The sequence below is a fragment of the Ipomoea triloba genome, chromosome 15 (assembly GCF_003576645.1).
Source record: "Ipomoea triloba cultivar NCNSP0323 chromosome 15, ASM357664v1".
NCBI lineage: Eukaryota > Viridiplantae > Streptophyta > Magnoliopsida > Solanales > Convolvulaceae > Ipomoea > Ipomoea triloba.
This window is the reverse complement of record NC_044930.1, coordinates 26436680-26453970: the sequence shown is the minus strand read 5'-3', so window position 1 is coordinate 26453970 and position 17291 is coordinate 26436680. Positions and strand designations below refer to the sequence as shown.

At 34.2% G+C, this 17291-nt stretch overlaps 2 protein-coding genes across 2 annotated transcripts; both read left to right on the top strand.

The window, feature by feature from the left end:
* The first annotated feature begins 6925 nt into the window (after nt 1-6925).
* LOC116005961 (universal stress protein A-like protein) lies at nt 6926-8109 on the top strand. The gene is made up of 4 exons (XM_031246193.1): nt 6926-7220; nt 7476-7579; nt 7794-7912; nt 8003-8109. The coding sequence occupies exons 1-4, from the start codon at nt 6926-6928 to the stop codon at nt 8097-8099; spliced, it is 615 nt and encodes a 204-aa protein (XP_031102053.1). The 3' UTR covers nt 8100-8109.
* A 2270-nt stretch (nt 8110-10379) lies between these two features.
* LOC116005486 (probable 1-deoxy-D-xylulose-5-phosphate synthase, chloroplastic) lies at nt 10380-15235 on the top strand. The gene is made up of 10 exons (XM_031245690.1): nt 10380-10728; nt 11299-11415; nt 11557-11721; nt 11991-12141; nt 12326-12594; nt 13037-13319; nt 13501-13787; nt 14028-14306; nt 14398-14682; nt 14815-15235. The coding sequence occupies exons 1-10, from the start codon at nt 10567-10569 to the stop codon at nt 14959-14961; spliced, it is 2145 nt and encodes a 714-aa protein (XP_031101550.1). The 5' UTR covers nt 10380-10566; the 3' UTR covers nt 14962-15235.
* The last annotated feature ends 2056 nt before the right edge of the window (nt 15236-17291 follow it).

Below are 17291 nucleotides of genomic sequence, written 5' to 3'. Positions count from 1 at the left end.
TGAACATACATGTGCTATAAACTCCATCATAAAACTTTGTTAAAAATTAAAAATTAAAAATAAAAACCAAAAACAAAAATGCAGGTGGCATCATAAAACTTCATTGAAAATCTACATTGCAGTTTTTTCAAAGATGTATCCTGAAATTCCTCTTCTTATTCTCCTAGGAAACTATATCATTGCCGGACGAAAGGGGCGTCATTTTTTGACCGCACTTAAGGGGTTTAATATGTGCTATAGGTGTCAAATAAATAATTTAAATATGTTATAGGTGTCAAATAAACAAGGTGGTTACACATATCCTCTACTTATATATTTTTTACGACATGTTTTAAGACGTATCAATGCACAATTCGCTGATTTTTTCGGATGTAGCTTAGGGTTTTCACCGTCGGACACAGAGACTAATCCCCTCACTATATTGTAGACACCTCTATTGAGTAGAATAGCTGATCTGGAGATTTAAAGATGCTTCATACCCAAAGTCAATGATCGGAGCTTTCACTTGCTAATCCTGGCCAGTGTCATACTAACCATTGGACCTTTTTGAATATATGCGGCCAAGCTACTAGCACGGTTTATGTTTACTTTGTGCCTGGATATGTGTGGCTAGTAATTAACCTTGCTAAGCTGTTAGGTTTGCTTGTTGAGCTAGACATCATCAGACCTTGTGACAATTCTCCCAATTCAACATTAAATAATTTAATTCCATATTTTTTGTCATGGCAATCCATTTTAAGTCCTTTTGTATTAGAACATCCACTTTTGGACATAATAGTATTGTAGCATGACCATTTTTGGTCCTTTATCAACAAAATAGTTTAAATATTTTGAAATACATGGACATTTTGGTCTTCCATTAGGGATGTTTTCAAAAAAAAAAAATAAACACAAAAAATATAGTGCGGTTCAACCTACTTTGTATAAAAAAGATTCAAATATCTTTGAATTGTATTTAAAATTTCAACGATTTTGTTGATGGATGACTAAAAATGATTATCTCACAATAATACTAAAACCAATATTCTAATAAAAAATGACTAAAAGTGGATTGTCACTTATAAATCTAAAATCAAAAATAGAATTAAATCATTACTTAAAATTTAAGGTCAAATATTACCATTAATATCCCTCATAATTATTGGAGTAATAAAAATTAAGACTTAAATATCACAAGACAAATAAAAAGTTATTCATGTGAGCTAACGTTGTACCTTGTACATCCAAAAATCATGATGACTGTCTTTACTTCATGCGAGATTGGCCGACACTTCTGCATGCAACTTAAAACGTTATTAGTATACGAAAATACAACATACGGAGTATAAAATAACTCTTACCAACTCCGATTATAATTTCATTTTCAAGATATCATAGCCGTCAAATTAATATCTTAATTAAAACTACCATAAAATCATGAAACATATATCATTAATGTGGGTAGTTACAAAATACTAATTAATACTTATCCTAATTTTTAGACAGGCATCAGATGCATGCATGTGATAAACATCCTCACAACAATGACATGTGCTATCAAATCGTAATATATTAATGTTCACATAATATATATATATATATTGGATAAGATCAGTCAAGTTCATCAGCATGTTAACTTGATAAATGGAAATCATAAAATTAATATATCAATTTTTAACTAACGAGAATGGATTTCCCTCTTTATTCAAAAGTTAAAAAAAAAATTGTAATATTAAAATGGCATTGTACCTATTGTTATAAATTAAAAAAATTAGTAACATTTTGCTAAATATAATGATAATTATTTATAAAAATACGGTCACCCTTCCTACTTTTAGTAGTAGATATGGTGTCTATAAAAATTTATATAAACATTTTTAAGATAAAACATTCTAGATGTTATTAATATATTATCATATGAAGTTTATTATATAAATTTGTATATGTTATATTACTCAGCTCATCACACACACACACACACACACATATGAACATTTTTAAATATACATGATACATTATTTCTTCTTTTTTTTTTAATTTTATAAATTAAATTTGAAGCCTTCTTTTTCAGATTGCGACAGCCACATGTGATTTCATAATTCAGCTTTTCTTTCTTTGTCGTATAATTATTTGAATTCCTTTATGATTTTTAAACAATAAAGACAATTCTTATATTCATGAAGCCTATATTTTCTTTAGCTCAGCTACAAATTTGTGGAAATTTTGTATATTTCAATTCGTGTAATGCTCGAAAACTCGAAAGGGTGGTTGTGTGGGTAATATAAAATAGTCAAGAGTTTGATTCACTAACATATTTTCGATTAAGCTCATTGCACATAATCTTTATAGTGGAGGGTAATGCTCTTGTAATACACACATGCACACCCTCGAATAATTAAGCTCATTTGTGATCATTTTGTATATATTTCAATTCGTGTAATGCTCGAAAGCTGGAAAGGGTGGTTGTGTGGGTAATATCAATTAATAATGCAATTCTTTTTATTTTTAAATTAGTATACAATATTATAGGACATTGTAAACAGTGGTTACATTGTTTAATAAAAAAAACATATTAATACCATATAAATTGCTGTTGAGTAATACTCCGTAAGAACTATTAATTAGAAACTAAAATCATAATCAATAATGCTTCTTCTTTTAATTTGACGTGACAGGAAGTACATACAACTCACTTACAAATATTTCAATGGAAAATTTACAATTCAGTCGCTCAATTATTCCATAAGCCATTTTACTAGTTTAATACATTCCTTTACTTTTAATGCATATAGCAACACAATCATTAAACTACATCATAATTTGGCACACATTTATTTTCATAAACTCATGTAGTAGTTGAATTTGTGAATTTATACTTATTTTGTGATTAAGTAATATTTATCACTACACCAAATATTATATCTAAGAGCATCCACATTTGTGGATTATAGGAGGTTTTTTCAGATAAAAAACCAAAGGTTAGTTTTTAATTAGTGTGGGAAGGGATTTTCTTGTAGTTTTTAATCTCTACAAATAATAGATCTTTGTGGGCCCTGCTACTGATGCATTAAACATGGAAAAACAAGGCAGGTGCGTTTTTATTTATTTATTTATTTGCTTCTTCCCCCCTCCTAATCTCTTTCCTAGCCTACATGAACACCAAAAAACCACCAAAAAATTAAAACTAGTAAAGATGCTCTAATAGTGAATGTACAACTTTATATATATCTATATCTATATGTGTGTGTATGTATGTATATGTATAACAATCAATATCATATTTTAATGACGATGCTAGAATTGATCATTTAAGTATGCATCCAACAATAATATAGAGATTAAAAATTGTTATAATTAAAAAAAATTACTTAAATACATATATAACAACAATGATGAATTTGGATTTATTAGATGAATAATTCTCATTCCTAAATCTTAGGATTTACCAAATGAAACCTATAGGTTTTGGTTTCAACTTCCAAATGTATCATTGATGCAAATGACCAAAAAATCCTTTGACCCTATTCAATAAAATCATTGTAGCTGGAGTCATGGTGACATTGTCAACAACCACAAAATCACAAATTACAGATACTACAAAATTTGCATTTTGCATTTGCCTTGTAGAAAACAGGTCATCTGAGGTGCGGGGCCAGTTATCTGAAAAGGGACCCACATTTGGGACACAAAATCAGATTCGTAAACCATGATCATGGGTTGTTTTTGGGCTTTATTGTATGTGAGCCGACACCAAAGTGGGGCTTAGAACCTGCGAATTTACTGAAGTGGACCGGGTTAAGAGTTTAGCCTCAAACTATGTTAACATCGATGTCTTGTAATGTGTGGATATGGGAGCTCCGGTCCGGATTTCAACAGCGTGGCTTGTCTCGCCGAAGTCCTCAGATCTGCTTGAGAGTAATATTACATTTATTCTTACTTTTTACTTTATCTTTTATTTTCTGTTTGCGTTTTTATTCATTCACTTTTATTTATCTAATAAAACTTGTATGACTCTGTTAAAGTGTAGTATCTGTTCATAGCTACTTTCTCAACCAAATAAAGCACAAAAAAGAGCCAACATCATCTCTATTGAGGTGAGAATCCACCTCTTCCCATATGAGGTGCAACCAAGTGCCACTAGACCACATAGTATTTTGTTACTTTTAAAATTTTGCTTGCCACGAATAATATTAATTAATGTGTGGTCTTTTGATTAATTTTGTGACAATCACGTCAACTGTTTATCCAACTTGACTAAAATTATCCTTGTTGATGTATAATTATCTTAATTAACTGGTTGAAATACATTGTGAAGTTGTGATCACTTAATGTGGTGGACTTTTAATGAGCACCAGACACTGAGAAGATTTAATGTGGTGGACTTTTAATGAGCACTAGACAATCAGACACTGATCCTCTCACATAATTGACCGTCACCATAATTTACTCATTCACTATCCTATCAAGCAGAGATCAGACACTGATCCTCTCACATAATTGACCGTCACCATAATTTACTCATTCACTATCCTATCAAGCAGAGATGTGACTTGTAGGGTCTTAAGGCGAGAAAATTTTGCCTTACTTAAGAAATAAAATAATGCCAAAATTTCTCAAAGATCAAATTAAACTATAAATGTTTGAAGTTACTATCGGCACTATTCAATCAATGCATCTATTAGCTGCTTCACCATGAACATGGTGCAATGTTCCATGCAATTATTAACTTTGCCTAATAATGTTACATTGAAACATGTACGTACGTTGTAGCTTTCAGAAGATGCGCTTCAAGCTTCATTGTTCTTTTCCGAATCCCACTTATTCTCTCGTCTTTTGTGTGATAGTTGTTTTTATTATCTAGGTTACAACATATAGCAAGAAAGCCCAGAAAAAAAAAACATTTAATTCTTTTATTTTACTTCCAATCTGATCTTCCTCTTCCATTATTCATTGGACTGTCCATGTGGTAGATCAACCCAAATACCCAGATAGAAATGGACCAAAATTGGACCGGTGCACTTTTGTTTGCCCAAACTTAGGCTCATTATACCACCATTACAGATTTACAGTACAGCACAAGAGAATTAAGATTCACCTTTATTACATCTTTTTATTTACAACCTATCCATGAGACTTCGTAGGTGGCTTCACAATAAGAACTGAACATCTTGCATGGTGCGCGCAGTAGTCGCTTACACTTCCCAGAACAGCTCTGCAAATATTATCAATCAAATTTAGTATATGTATGTATATTTGTATCATTCTAAATTCTAATTTGGTGTAAAACTATATATTGAAGTTAATATATAGGGCGGGCAGCATATATACCTTTTGATTTGGCCAAGTCCTCGACTACCCACAACGACAAGGTCAACAGCCATTTCCTCTGTCATTTGACAAATCACATTCTTGGGATCTCCTTCCACAATTAAGGTTTTTGCTTTCACCTACATATATACATACATAATTACATAGTATACGTACTCTCTGCAGGTTAATTTCATATTCATGAAAAAATCAATCAAGAAAATACATTAATAGGGACATCACAATGAAGTTGGTTACACTATTGCCTTAATAATCAAGAAATTATAAGTTCGACTTCAACAAAAGGACCTATTAGCACCTTAATAAGGGCATCTCAATGAAGTTAGTCAAAGATCAATCAAGTTGGTCATTGAACTTCAGACACAAAGTTACAAATTCTACTTTAACGGAGAGTCGCTATTAAGTTTTTTAGTTTAAACTCGTCAATTATAAATAACTTAGACTGATGACTTACATTTTTGACATTCTTTTCTCAAGAGATTGAAATTTATTCAATATATACACATTTAAGTAGTGGTTAAAGGGCTTTCCTTGTTCTTGTGTCCTGCTTACAGATTCAGCCGCTGCAGATGGCCGGAGTTCAAAGCATATATATATGCATGCATACCCAGATCAAGAATAAATTAATTAAATTTCATCACATTTTAAACTATTTTAAATCTCTCAAAGACCTTGTGGTCTAGTGGCAACCGGTTGCACCCTCACATGTGAGGGGTGGGTTCTCGCATCATCAGAGACGATATTAGCTCTCTAAACAGATACACTAGTCAACAATACTTAAAAAAAAAACTATTTTAAATCTTAATATAATTAAAATTTAGTGGTTGAAAAAACGAAATGAACCTACCAGGTCCTCCTAGAACGGAATTGTGAGGCCACGGCTCCATGACGTGGACTAAGGTGACCAAGTCCCCGACGAGGCCCGACCCGTCCATGGCCGTCGGGTCATCGGATTTCCAGAAGAACTTATGGAGAATCCAGTTGAGTGCATGGAAACTCTCCTCGCTGTCGTCTATTCCCACTAACGCTCTCATTTCCGAACCCCTTTTCCCGTTTATGCAACAATCTAATTCAAGTAATAATATATATATGCTTTTAAATTAAGTTTATAATATATTGTACTATTTCTTTATTTTATTTTTATTGGTAAACGTGACGTCATGTATATATTGTGTTACATCGATATTGTCTGTGGTAATTAAGTGGGAAATTATGAAAAAAATATAGATAAAATTAGAGTTTAATAAAAAAAATCGCAATTCAATTAATAAATGAGTGAAAAATTATAGATGAAGATACAAAATCGAGCGCTAACAAGAATCGAGAAATTTGTTATTTTGGACAAAATTACATGTATATCGTGTTTGGAAATGGATAAAAACCAAGGCGCTACGTGTCATGGTTTCCGGCGACGTCGCATTATGCATGTTAATTTAAGGTTTTGCATGTTCACCACTTGTCACAATGACGCTATTATTCTGCCACCTTCAATTTCTTTCTGGGTTACGTAGCTCTTCTAAGATTTAAGCCATATTTTATAATGAACTTATGTATAAATAATTAAAAAATATTTATTGAAATGCACTGAAATTATTACCGTAGCGAGGAAGAAGAAACAATGGAGAAAACAAGAACTGAGAGTAGTGCATATGCGTGTCCCGGAGAAGCCATGCATGCTCAGGTGCCGACGACGGTGAAGGAGACGACGGCGACGAGGACGTGGAAGGTGATGGTGGCCATCGACGACAGTGGCGAGAGTTTCTATGCTCTTAAATGGGCCATCGACTATTTGCTCCGCCGGAACTACCCTTCTGCCGCTGACACCGCCGACGAGACCCCGGCCGGCCCAATGGTCACCTTGGTCAATGTCCAGCCTACTTTCCGGCCACTGATTTATCCTCCCGGCCCAGACCGTAAGCTAAAATTAACACACAGATCAGAATTTAACATTTAATTGCAAAAATTTAGTATTCTTTTAGTATTATTAATTCTGTTACATTGTAGTATATGTTTATATATATTTTTTTAAACTTATTGAATCACACAGAATAAATACTACCAAGTGGAACTCAAACTCATGATCTTCCCTTTGTTCCCATTTACTTGCAAAAGTTATATTAATTCTTAATTGGTTCATAAATCTTTTCATGTATTCATCCCATGTATAGCTGTGGAATTAACGCCTATGGTGGTGGAAGCTGTGAAGAAAGGCCAAGAACATAACGCGAGTGAAGTACTTTCTAGGGCCTTTCAAATCTGCAGGGAAAATAAGGTACATATATGCATGAGTATTGGTAATTACAATTCAAAACTAGTCTAACTGTTAATTTGGTAATTACAATTCAAAGTTGGTATGATCTGATTGTTAATTTGATAATTACACTTCATAGGACTATTGACATTCTTGGTCCATCTAATTAATTAAGATGGATTAAACATCCTTAAATTGTATATATATTGTTTAAGGTTGTGGTTTTTGGGGTTAGGTGAGGGCAGAAACCTTGATTCTTGAAGGGGACGCAAAGGATAGAATTTGTGAGGCTGCTGAGGAGATGCATGTTGATCTTCTTGTGGTGGGCAGTCGAGGCCTTGGCAAAATCAAAAGGTAATTAATTGATTATAATCATTATATATATGGTATTAGTCTTCGGATTAACTAAGGATATGATGTTTAGTATGATAATGCATGGTGCAGGGCATTTCTAGGAAGTGTGAGTGACTATTGCGCACATCATGTGCATTGCCCCATTCTCATAGTGAAGCCACCATTATCCAAGGAACCCAATCTGTAGCATCAATTCAAGCATATATGCATGCATATCTGGAATAATGAATTGAAGTTGCATGTATAGAAAAGACATCAATAATATAATTATGTATATGTTTATAATCTTGGGAACATGCATGGGAGAATATTGTAGTTGTCATGAATATAATAAATGATCCATCTATTTCTCTTGTCTGGCTTCTATTATTTCTTGGTTTTACGACCACCGCCAACGCTACATACAGCTCGCCCAAACGAACAAATTAAATTAGGAAAATATTTGCTGTACTCTCACTTTATACTACTCCCTCTTATATGCTTTTGATGTAGACACTTTTCTATGAGTCCAAATGATGAAAATAACCAATGTTTATTTGTCACCTCAGGGAGTAGAAGTTAGGGAGTAGAATTTGAGAGTATGTGTAGTAGAACTTGTTCTGATTAGCAATATTATCAGAACAACACAACCTCACTTCAATTCACGCTACTCATATCAGAGTTCACAATTTACAGAACGTACGGAAGCAAATTAGTAAGACAATTAACAAATGCAAAAGATGATATCAATAAATAGCATCACAAAACATAAAACAGTAAATAATCAACCATACGTACATAGATATAGTCAGAGTTGTATCTATATATAACTGTGATACTTGAGGGGGATACGACTACAAAATTAAAAGTTACGATGTGGTGGCATGCATTAGTAAAAGTGCACACAACCGACAAATTATTTTATAAAAGTTCACAATGCCAAACACAGAACAATGCAAATATTTCTACAACAATTTACTAGAAACAAAACAAAATCATAAACAAATTACTGTAATGATCGGCAATGTTACTAGAGTAACACAAACCTCATTTCAATTCACTCCCTTCTCCTGTTAGAGTTCATAATTTATAAAACGTAAGGAAGCAAACTAGTAAAGGAACTAATAAATACACAAGATAGAGGAAATAAAAAAATAGCATCACAAAACATAAAACAGTAAACAATCTAGATACACAGATAATCAGAGAGTTATACTATAATTGTTCTAAGAACAAACCTTAAGTTAATAGGCATATGTATACACAAACACACCTATGCATGTAAAATTCATAATAGATAGGATAATAGAAGTTCAAAAAAAAAAAAAAAAACTTGTCATATGGCGATGGCGGTTACAGGCGAAGACAAATAATAAATAAATATATATGATGGATATATTAAGAAATGGACCAGAATAACCGACCTGGAAGAGCGGAGCTAGGAAGATCCGAGCGGACATGGGCCTGAGATCAAGCTCCATGCTTGGCCCGGGTAGCCAAGGCCATGGTCGGACCCTTTGGGCCTTGGCCATGGCCGGGGCAGTCACCTTAGGCCTCCACCGAGCCTAGGTCAGCGCTTTCGTGGCATTGACCAAGGCTTGGCTAAGTTCGGGTTGGCACCTTACCAAGGCTTGACCAAGCCCAAATCGATCTTGTTGGGAGGCCTTGGCCGAGGTTTGGCTGTGCTCGAGTCGGCCTCAGCCGAGCCCAGGTCAGTAAGAGGCGAGCTTAGGCGGGGGAGGGCTCGGTAGGGGCACGGTCAGAGGTGAGCTCAGATGGACGTGGTCCAAGGTTGTTACAACCAACTTTCCTTTTTAGGGGGTGGTTAGGTGGTTTACTATGTATAAGTCCCTTTACTATTGTCTCATTAAGACATTCGTATCCATTTTTTTATCATAGTCTGCAGCGTTACATTGTCTTTGTAATAACTTGACAACTACGATCTAATACAATATTTGGTTTCCTTGACCCAATAACACTTCTTTGTCTATTTTCCTATATACTATGTATCATTTAAGTGCTTGTCAATTATATTCTTGATATTAGTACGTGGTTTCCCTTTAATACTACTCGAAGACGACGCCATCAAACAGGAAAGCTATAGAGTATAGAATTGATATCAACTAATTGTCGATCACAATATGCATTCATGAGCGAGCTTCTTCAATTGAGTGCTTCTTTCAATCCTGAAGAAGACCTCGTTGCTATCCTACTATTCATCGCTAGAATAGTACTTTCAATACATTAAAAATACTCTGTAATGTTTTAAAAAAAAAACTCTCTAACATTTATCTTCGATTCATGTTATAATGTGGACTATGATCGACAATATAATTTGTCAGGAGTAATCTATTGGGCCTTTTCTTGGCCCACTTAAAATAAGGTCCAATTAACACATACAAAGCCCAAAAATTAGCCCATATGCTTCATCCTGGGTCTTCAGCATTACACGAGATGCCAAACAGTGCTCTGCTTGTCATGTAGCTCCTTCGCATTTCCGCTTGATTTTTTCCAAAAATCTAGAGTAATCCCAGACACAAAATTCCACTTTTGAACCTGGGTATTCAAACAATCCGAAAAATCCAACCTTTAATCTCCTTTATTTTCCAATTTTTTCTTGAAACTAGTCAAGCCAGTTTTTACCAAAGTAGGTCTCTCCATTTCTGCATTTCTTGATGGGTGCTGCCACTGCTCAGTATCCGGTTGGTATTTTCCATGGAGGTTCCAGAAAATTGTCGTCTGGTTCGGATTCCCCAACAGTGAACTTCCCTTCTAACATTGGTATTTCAAGATTGAATCTTTACCCCACTTCTTCTTCAATCCTATCTTCTTCTATGGTATGCAATAACTATCCTTTATTGCATTTTTGTATGATTTTTGTACTTTAACATGCGTTTGGTTGGTAGTAGGGAATTAGGAAGGAAACGAATTGTAATTCAGTTGGATAAGAATAAGGTGAAATTTAAAGTAAATTGTTTGGTAGACATGATATAATTATTGGGAAATGAAAGGCAAGAAGTGAGGAAAGATTAAAATGGTTTTGTATAATAATAATATAATAATAAGAAGAAGGATAAAATAGTCATTTACTATGGAATTACATTTTCACATTTTGTGGAATTGCAATTTCTAAGCTACTTAGGAATTGCAATTCCATGGATGGAATTACAATTCCCTCCAACCAAACTATGAAATTGTAATTCCTAGAATTACAGTTCCATCCTACCAAACACCCATTTCTTCCCTTATGAGCTTTTGTCTTAGTAGTTCTCTTTTATATTTGGATTAGTCAAAATAATGCCATATTTGCCATGATAAAGTGTGAAAGAATAGTTCTCTCTGTGCTCATAGCCATAAAGGAAGTGTTGTAAAGAACAGTGAGTTGAAATTTGGCATTCCTGATGCAGGACAACAGTAAAGTATATTGTTTGCCCAATGATGCTGATCTCAAGTTTGATGATCCACCAAGAAGGATACTTGATACTATTGAGAATCCCATGCACTTAAAGAATTTATCTTTGAAGGTTAAGCGACTGGATTTTGTTCATTCCTTTTTACTTGGAAACATTAAATATTGGTTTGAAGTTGTGTCTGACATAACACCATATATGTCATCAAATATGCAAATTTGGCAAGTTTAGCTCACCTAGAGTGGAACCATACAGGAACTGAAGCAGCTAGCTGAGGAAATCCGTTCAGAATTGCGCTTTGCCATGTCAAATACTGAGAAACCTTTAACAGCTAGTCTCGGGGTGGTGGAGTTGGCTGTAGCTATTCACCATGTTTTCCATGCTCCAGTGGACAAGATATTGTGGGATATGGAGGAACAAGTAAGATTCCGTTTGTAAAATACTTAGAAACGCTAATGAATCTCATAAACTCCTTTTTTCTAAACAAAAGAAAAAAAGTGGGCATTAGGTATGCTACCCCATACCTTGCAATATGGAACATTCCACTCATTCGCTTCACAGTTATTATTGAATATCGAAATTACTTGTGATAAAAAGAAAGCAAAGCAGAATGAAAGCTGTTGACATTTTTCAGGTATTAATTGGGACAATTCCCACTTAGTATATTTTATTTTGCTGTGACTTGACAGACTTATGCACACAAGATTCTCACCGGAAGGATGCCTCTAAAGCATTCCCATCTACAATCAAACAGTTTTACAAGTCCCATGTGCCGCTCTGAAAGTGAATTTGATCCATTTGAAGCAGGACATGGATGCAACAGTATATCTGCTGGACTTGGTAATAACATTCTCTTGTTTATTTTCGTCAGCAAATAAACTATTTCTCGTCATGCCTTTAGTAGTATCTTTTACAATCAACCCCCTTTATGATTGTATTAAAATCTTAAAAAAGTTTTCCCCTGTGCTTTCATTATCATCAACATTTTTAGTTGAACTTTACAGCACTTTTTATTTTTCATTAGGAATGGCTGTTGCTCGAGATATTAAAGGGAAGCGAGACCGCATAGTTGCAGTCATTAGCAATGAAACAACTATGGCTGGTCAAGTTTATGAGGCAATGAGTAATGCTGGCTACTTAGATTCAAATATGATTGTCATATTAAACGATAATCGTCACTCTTTGCATCCAAAGCTTGAGGAGGCTCCTGAAACACCAATCAATGCTTTGTCTAGTACTCTAAGCAAGCTTCAGTCAAGTAAACTTTTTCGAAGATTTAGAGAGCTTGCTAAGGTATCCATGCTGCTTGTCCTTTTATTTTTAAGTCTAAAGCTGTTAGAAAAGTGAAACATGGATTTCTAAGCCCACATTCCAGAAAATGCTGACTTAACAAAGAAAGTGATAAATAGAAATGATTATATGAATGCTAAAACTAATGATATAGTAATTTATTGTCATAGCAAGTTTCCAGTGTACTAAGACCAATGATCACCTGCTAATTTTGTATTAATACCCTAGTGGTGAACTAAATACGTCTGTTTCTTATGCTTATGTTACATTTTACGTGTCTGTATGACTGTATTCAATTGAGATATTAGAGACAATAAATGATAATAAAGTGAGGTCTTCATCTGTACATGCTTTTGTCTCATTTTATAACCAGTTATGTACAACATTATATACGTATTATCTGTCTCTGTGTTATGAGTATGCTCACGTTTTATGTTTATTTTAGGTCTTAACTAAGAAAATTGGTAAAGGTATGCATGAGTGGGCAGCTAAGATTGATGAGTATGCACGTGGTATGATTGGTCCACCTGGATCGACTCTTTTTGAAGAGCTTGGCTTGTACTACATTGGGCCTGTTGATGGGAACAACGTTGCTGACCTTATCTGTGTTCTGCATGAAGTGGCTTCACTGGATTCCATGGGTCCTGTTCTGGTTCATGTCATAACAAAAGAACAGCAGGAAATAAAAGATAATCAGATGGTTGAAGTTTCAAATATAACCCCAGAAAGTATGCTCTTATTGCTCAGATTCCCCCTTCTCTTTCAACAATCTTCAGAATTAAGCCTACAATTATAAGCCCTAGCTTAGGTTCTTGATGACGATTAGCATAAACTCTGCTTTAAATAGAAGCTATGTCAAAGTACAGAAAATTCTTTTAATAATGCATTCTTTTTATTTGTTTAAAACAGGTTCATTTAATTCTGATCCATCGTTGAGTTGGACTCGTACGTATAGTGATTGTTTTGTCGAAGCTTTGGTAGTAGAGGCCAAGATAGACAAAGATATTGTAGCAATTCATGCAGGTATGGGTATGGAGCCATCACTTCAATTATTCAAGAATGAGTTTCCAAACAAATTCTTTGAAATTGGGATGGCTGAGCAGCATGCAGTGACATTTTCGGCGGGGTTGTCAAGGGGCGGGATGAAACCATTCTGCATAGTTCCTTCAACTTTCCTTCAGAGGGCCTATGACCAGGTTCCTCCTTTCTCCTTTCTTCATAATTTTTCTTAATCTTAGGTTATTGAATCTCTTTTAGACGGTCAGTTCTTTAAGCACGCACTCAGAACATGAAGAAATCAAATTTGATTGTGTTGAGCATATAATATATAATATATAATATATAAATGTGCAATCCAACTCAGCTTAGGCTTTTAGTTGAGATGGAGCACATGTTTCGATTGATTGAAGGCTCTTCACATTTTTGGCATCTTTTAGGTAATCCATGACGTAGATCGCCAGAAGATTCCTGTGCGCTTTGTTATTACGAGTGCGGGATTAGTAGGATCTGATGGCCCTAAACAATGCGGAGCATTTGATATTACATTTATGTCATGCTTGCCAAACATGATTGTCATGGCACCTTCTGATGAAGTTGAGCTTGCTCATATGGTGGCCACCGCTGCCCGTATTGATGACAGGCCAGTATGCTTCCGCTACCCAAGAGGTGCTGTTGCTATGGCAAACCATAGTTGTGAAGGTGGAATTCCCATGGAGGTAATATCTGTTACCCCTTTTTCTTGAAGAAGTAAATATTCAACTGTAATTATGCAATTCTTTTTCTCACTAGTTCGTGATTGTTGAGCAGGTGGGTAGAGGGAGAATTCTTGTGGAGGGTAAAGATGTTGCTTTGCTCGGCTATGGTTCTATGGTACAAAACTGTCTTAGAGCCCAGTTTGTTCTTTCAAAGCTTGGCGTTGAAGTGACTGTTGCCGATGCTAGATTCTGCAAGCCCCTAGACGCAAAGCTGATTAGAAGTTTATGCAAGAACCATGCTTTTCTAATTACAGTGGAGGAAGGATCTATAGGAGGTTTTGGATCACACGTGGCACAATTTATTTCCCTCGATGGACAGCTCGATGCAGGAATCAAGGTAATTTCATTTTTGTCATACAACAGAATGCATATATTATTTATAAAAATGAATTTCACAATCATTTGTTGGTTTGAAAGCTGGTTTAGTTGAGTTGTTGCTGATGAATTTCCCGAAATCATTATTTTGAAGTGGCGGCCGATCACTTTACCAGACAACTACATCGAGCAGGCATCGGCAAAAGAGCAACTCGAAGTGGCAGGGCTGTCCGGAAATCACATTGCTGCAACGGTGCTAAGTCTATTGGGGCGAAATCGCGAAGCTCTTTTCTTGATGTGATGAAGTTTTGTTTTGGTTTGGTTTGTGGTAGATAAAAGTGTCCATAGTTTAGTCTAACTTCTGGGGGAAAGATGATAAAAATGTATATGCAGAAGATAAGATGGGGAAAAACTGAAAAACTGACAATTGTAAATTCTACATTTTCACCATGTAATTTAGATATTAGTATGTGCAAAATCTGAATGACTAAATTTTGTGGTTTTCAAAGTGTTTGTATACTTCAATTTGTAATACAAAGTGAATTTATTTGAAATGATTATTTTGAGAGAAAAAAGGTTAAAATTTTGTATTATTTGTTAAAAAAAAAAATTATTTGACAAATCAAAACAGAGAAGAATGATTTGGATGGTATTATTTGATGATGATTTAGTTTTGAAATATATATATGTGATTGATTTGTATCGCAAGTAAGGTTGGCATACTTAGGCTGACCGAATATTTCTATTATCGGTTATAAGATAAAAAAGTTTGAATTATTTTATCGGTTATCAAGAGTTTGAGAGAAGGTCTATACTTTATATATTTGAGGATTTAGAAAATCACTTTAAAAGATTGAAAAGTTTGAATTATTTTATCGGTTATCAAGAGTTTGAGAGAAGGTCTATACTTTATATATTTGAGGATTTAGAAAATCACTTTAAAAGATTGAGAGAAGGTTATACTTTATATATTTGAGGGTTTAGGATTTAGGTTCCCTATCAAAGTGAATCACTTGGTGATATTTTGAAGTTTAAGCTAGCTAATCCTATCTTGAAAGAGAAAGTGAATCATTTAGGTGATATTTTGAAGTTTAAACAAGCCAATTCAGTCTTGAAAGAGTCGAAGGATGGGTCTTAATGCGGAGGCCGCTGTTAAACAAAGTGCTCCTCCAATTTGGGTATAAGAAGGAAGAGGGAATCATTTCAATTACATCTGATAAAGAACTCGGTTTAAAATAATAGTTTAACGTGGTTTTTATTTTTTATTTTTCTTTTTTCTATGAGAGCCACTCCACCACAAGGTTATTGGCAACTCATTGCTATTTAATATAAAAAAAAAGAAAGTATGCTGTGCAATTAGATCCCTAACTGAAAAAGCTCCATACAAATCTGCTAAACAGGAAAAATGGTGTAATTAAGTTGAAAATGACTTATTTAACAGGTTAATTCTTCGTAAGTTTGGCAAGTATCAATTTTTTTTTATACAACCACATAAAGAAAGACGGCGACGGCTATGGCCGTCTTCCAAATCTGGGACGAGGGTGGTTCCAAACGGCCATGACCATAATTTTTTTTTTAGACGACCATAGCTGTCTCACTAGATTTGGAAGACGGAGACAGTCAACGGTTGTTCGGCACAGACAGCCGGTGGCTGTATTGTTTGTTTGCATTTTTTTTTTAAAAATTTCTAATAATTAAATAAATAGTTGAATTAACTTGCTAAACAAGTCAATTTGGACTTAAGTGAACAATCTTACTGTTTTAGGAGATTTAATGGAGCTGTTTTTTATTTTATTTTTTTCCCACTACTTAGGGGACCTGGCCTAAGTATTGTATTGTTAATTTGTTATCCACTTATCCTATATAACATCATAAATAATAAACAATCAACACATATAATTAAGTTGTGATATTTCATTAAATATTATGACAGTAAGAACAGTTAATAAAATAATTAAATAATAAGAATACATACATCATGATTAGCAGCAATAATCATAATTTAGAATGAGATTTTGGAGGTGGAAGGTTAGAGTTTGATAATGATATATACTTGGATTGTATTGTAAATATAAAAATATATATTAGGTATAAAATAGAATATATATATATAGGCCAAGCCTGTAGGCCTGAAGGCCGAGCCTGGTATATATAGGCCTGACCTGTTTAGTTAAATAGGCTTTTGAAATTTTCTCAAGCCTGGCCTTTCTACTAAACGAGTTAGGCCTAACTAGGCTTTAATTAGGCCCGGACATAGGCCCTACAGGGACCTGACCTATTTCCACCCCTACTCGTGTATTATCGTCAATTTCAAACTTTGCCTAACAAAATGATTTAACTAATATATTATGCTCATCTCTATTAGGACTCTATATAGTGTGTTATATTAATCTCGAACATGTTTAATATCTCCAACTATATATATATATATATTAGTTATATCCTCGTTTTTCCTACACAAAACAAAATCAAAGCTAATTTAAGAACCAAAATCGTATTATCTATTTTTAAATATTATATATTTTAAAATATACGAACCTGAATGAGCAAATGTGATTGTTTCTGCATGCAAACAATAATATTACCTATAATATTATATCTAGAATACCATAAATAATATTACAAATTATG

Coding starts and splice junctions, on each gene's coding strand:
- LOC116005961 (XM_031246193.1), top strand. CDS start 6,926: ATGGAGAAAACAAGAACTGAGAGTAGTGCATATGCGTGTCCCGGAGAA. Junction 7,221..7,475: donor TTATCCTCCCGGCCCAGACC/GTAAGCTAAAAT, acceptor TCCCATGTATAG/CTGTGGAATTAACGCCTATG. Junction 7,913..8,002: donor GGCCTTGGCAAAATCAAAAG/GTAATTAATTGA, acceptor TGCATGGTGCAG/GGCATTTCTAGGAAGTGTGA.
- LOC116005486 (XM_031245690.1), top strand. CDS start 10,567: ATGGGTGCTGCCACTGCTCAGTATCCGGTTGGTATTTTCCATGGAGGT. Junction 11,416..11,556: donor TAAAGAATTTATCTTTGAAG/GTTAAGCGACTG, acceptor GGAACCATACAG/GAACTGAAGCAGCTAGCTGA. Junction 14,683..14,814: donor AGCTCGATGCAGGAATCAAG/GTAATTTCATTT, acceptor ATTATTTTGAAG/TGGCGGCCGATCACTTTACC.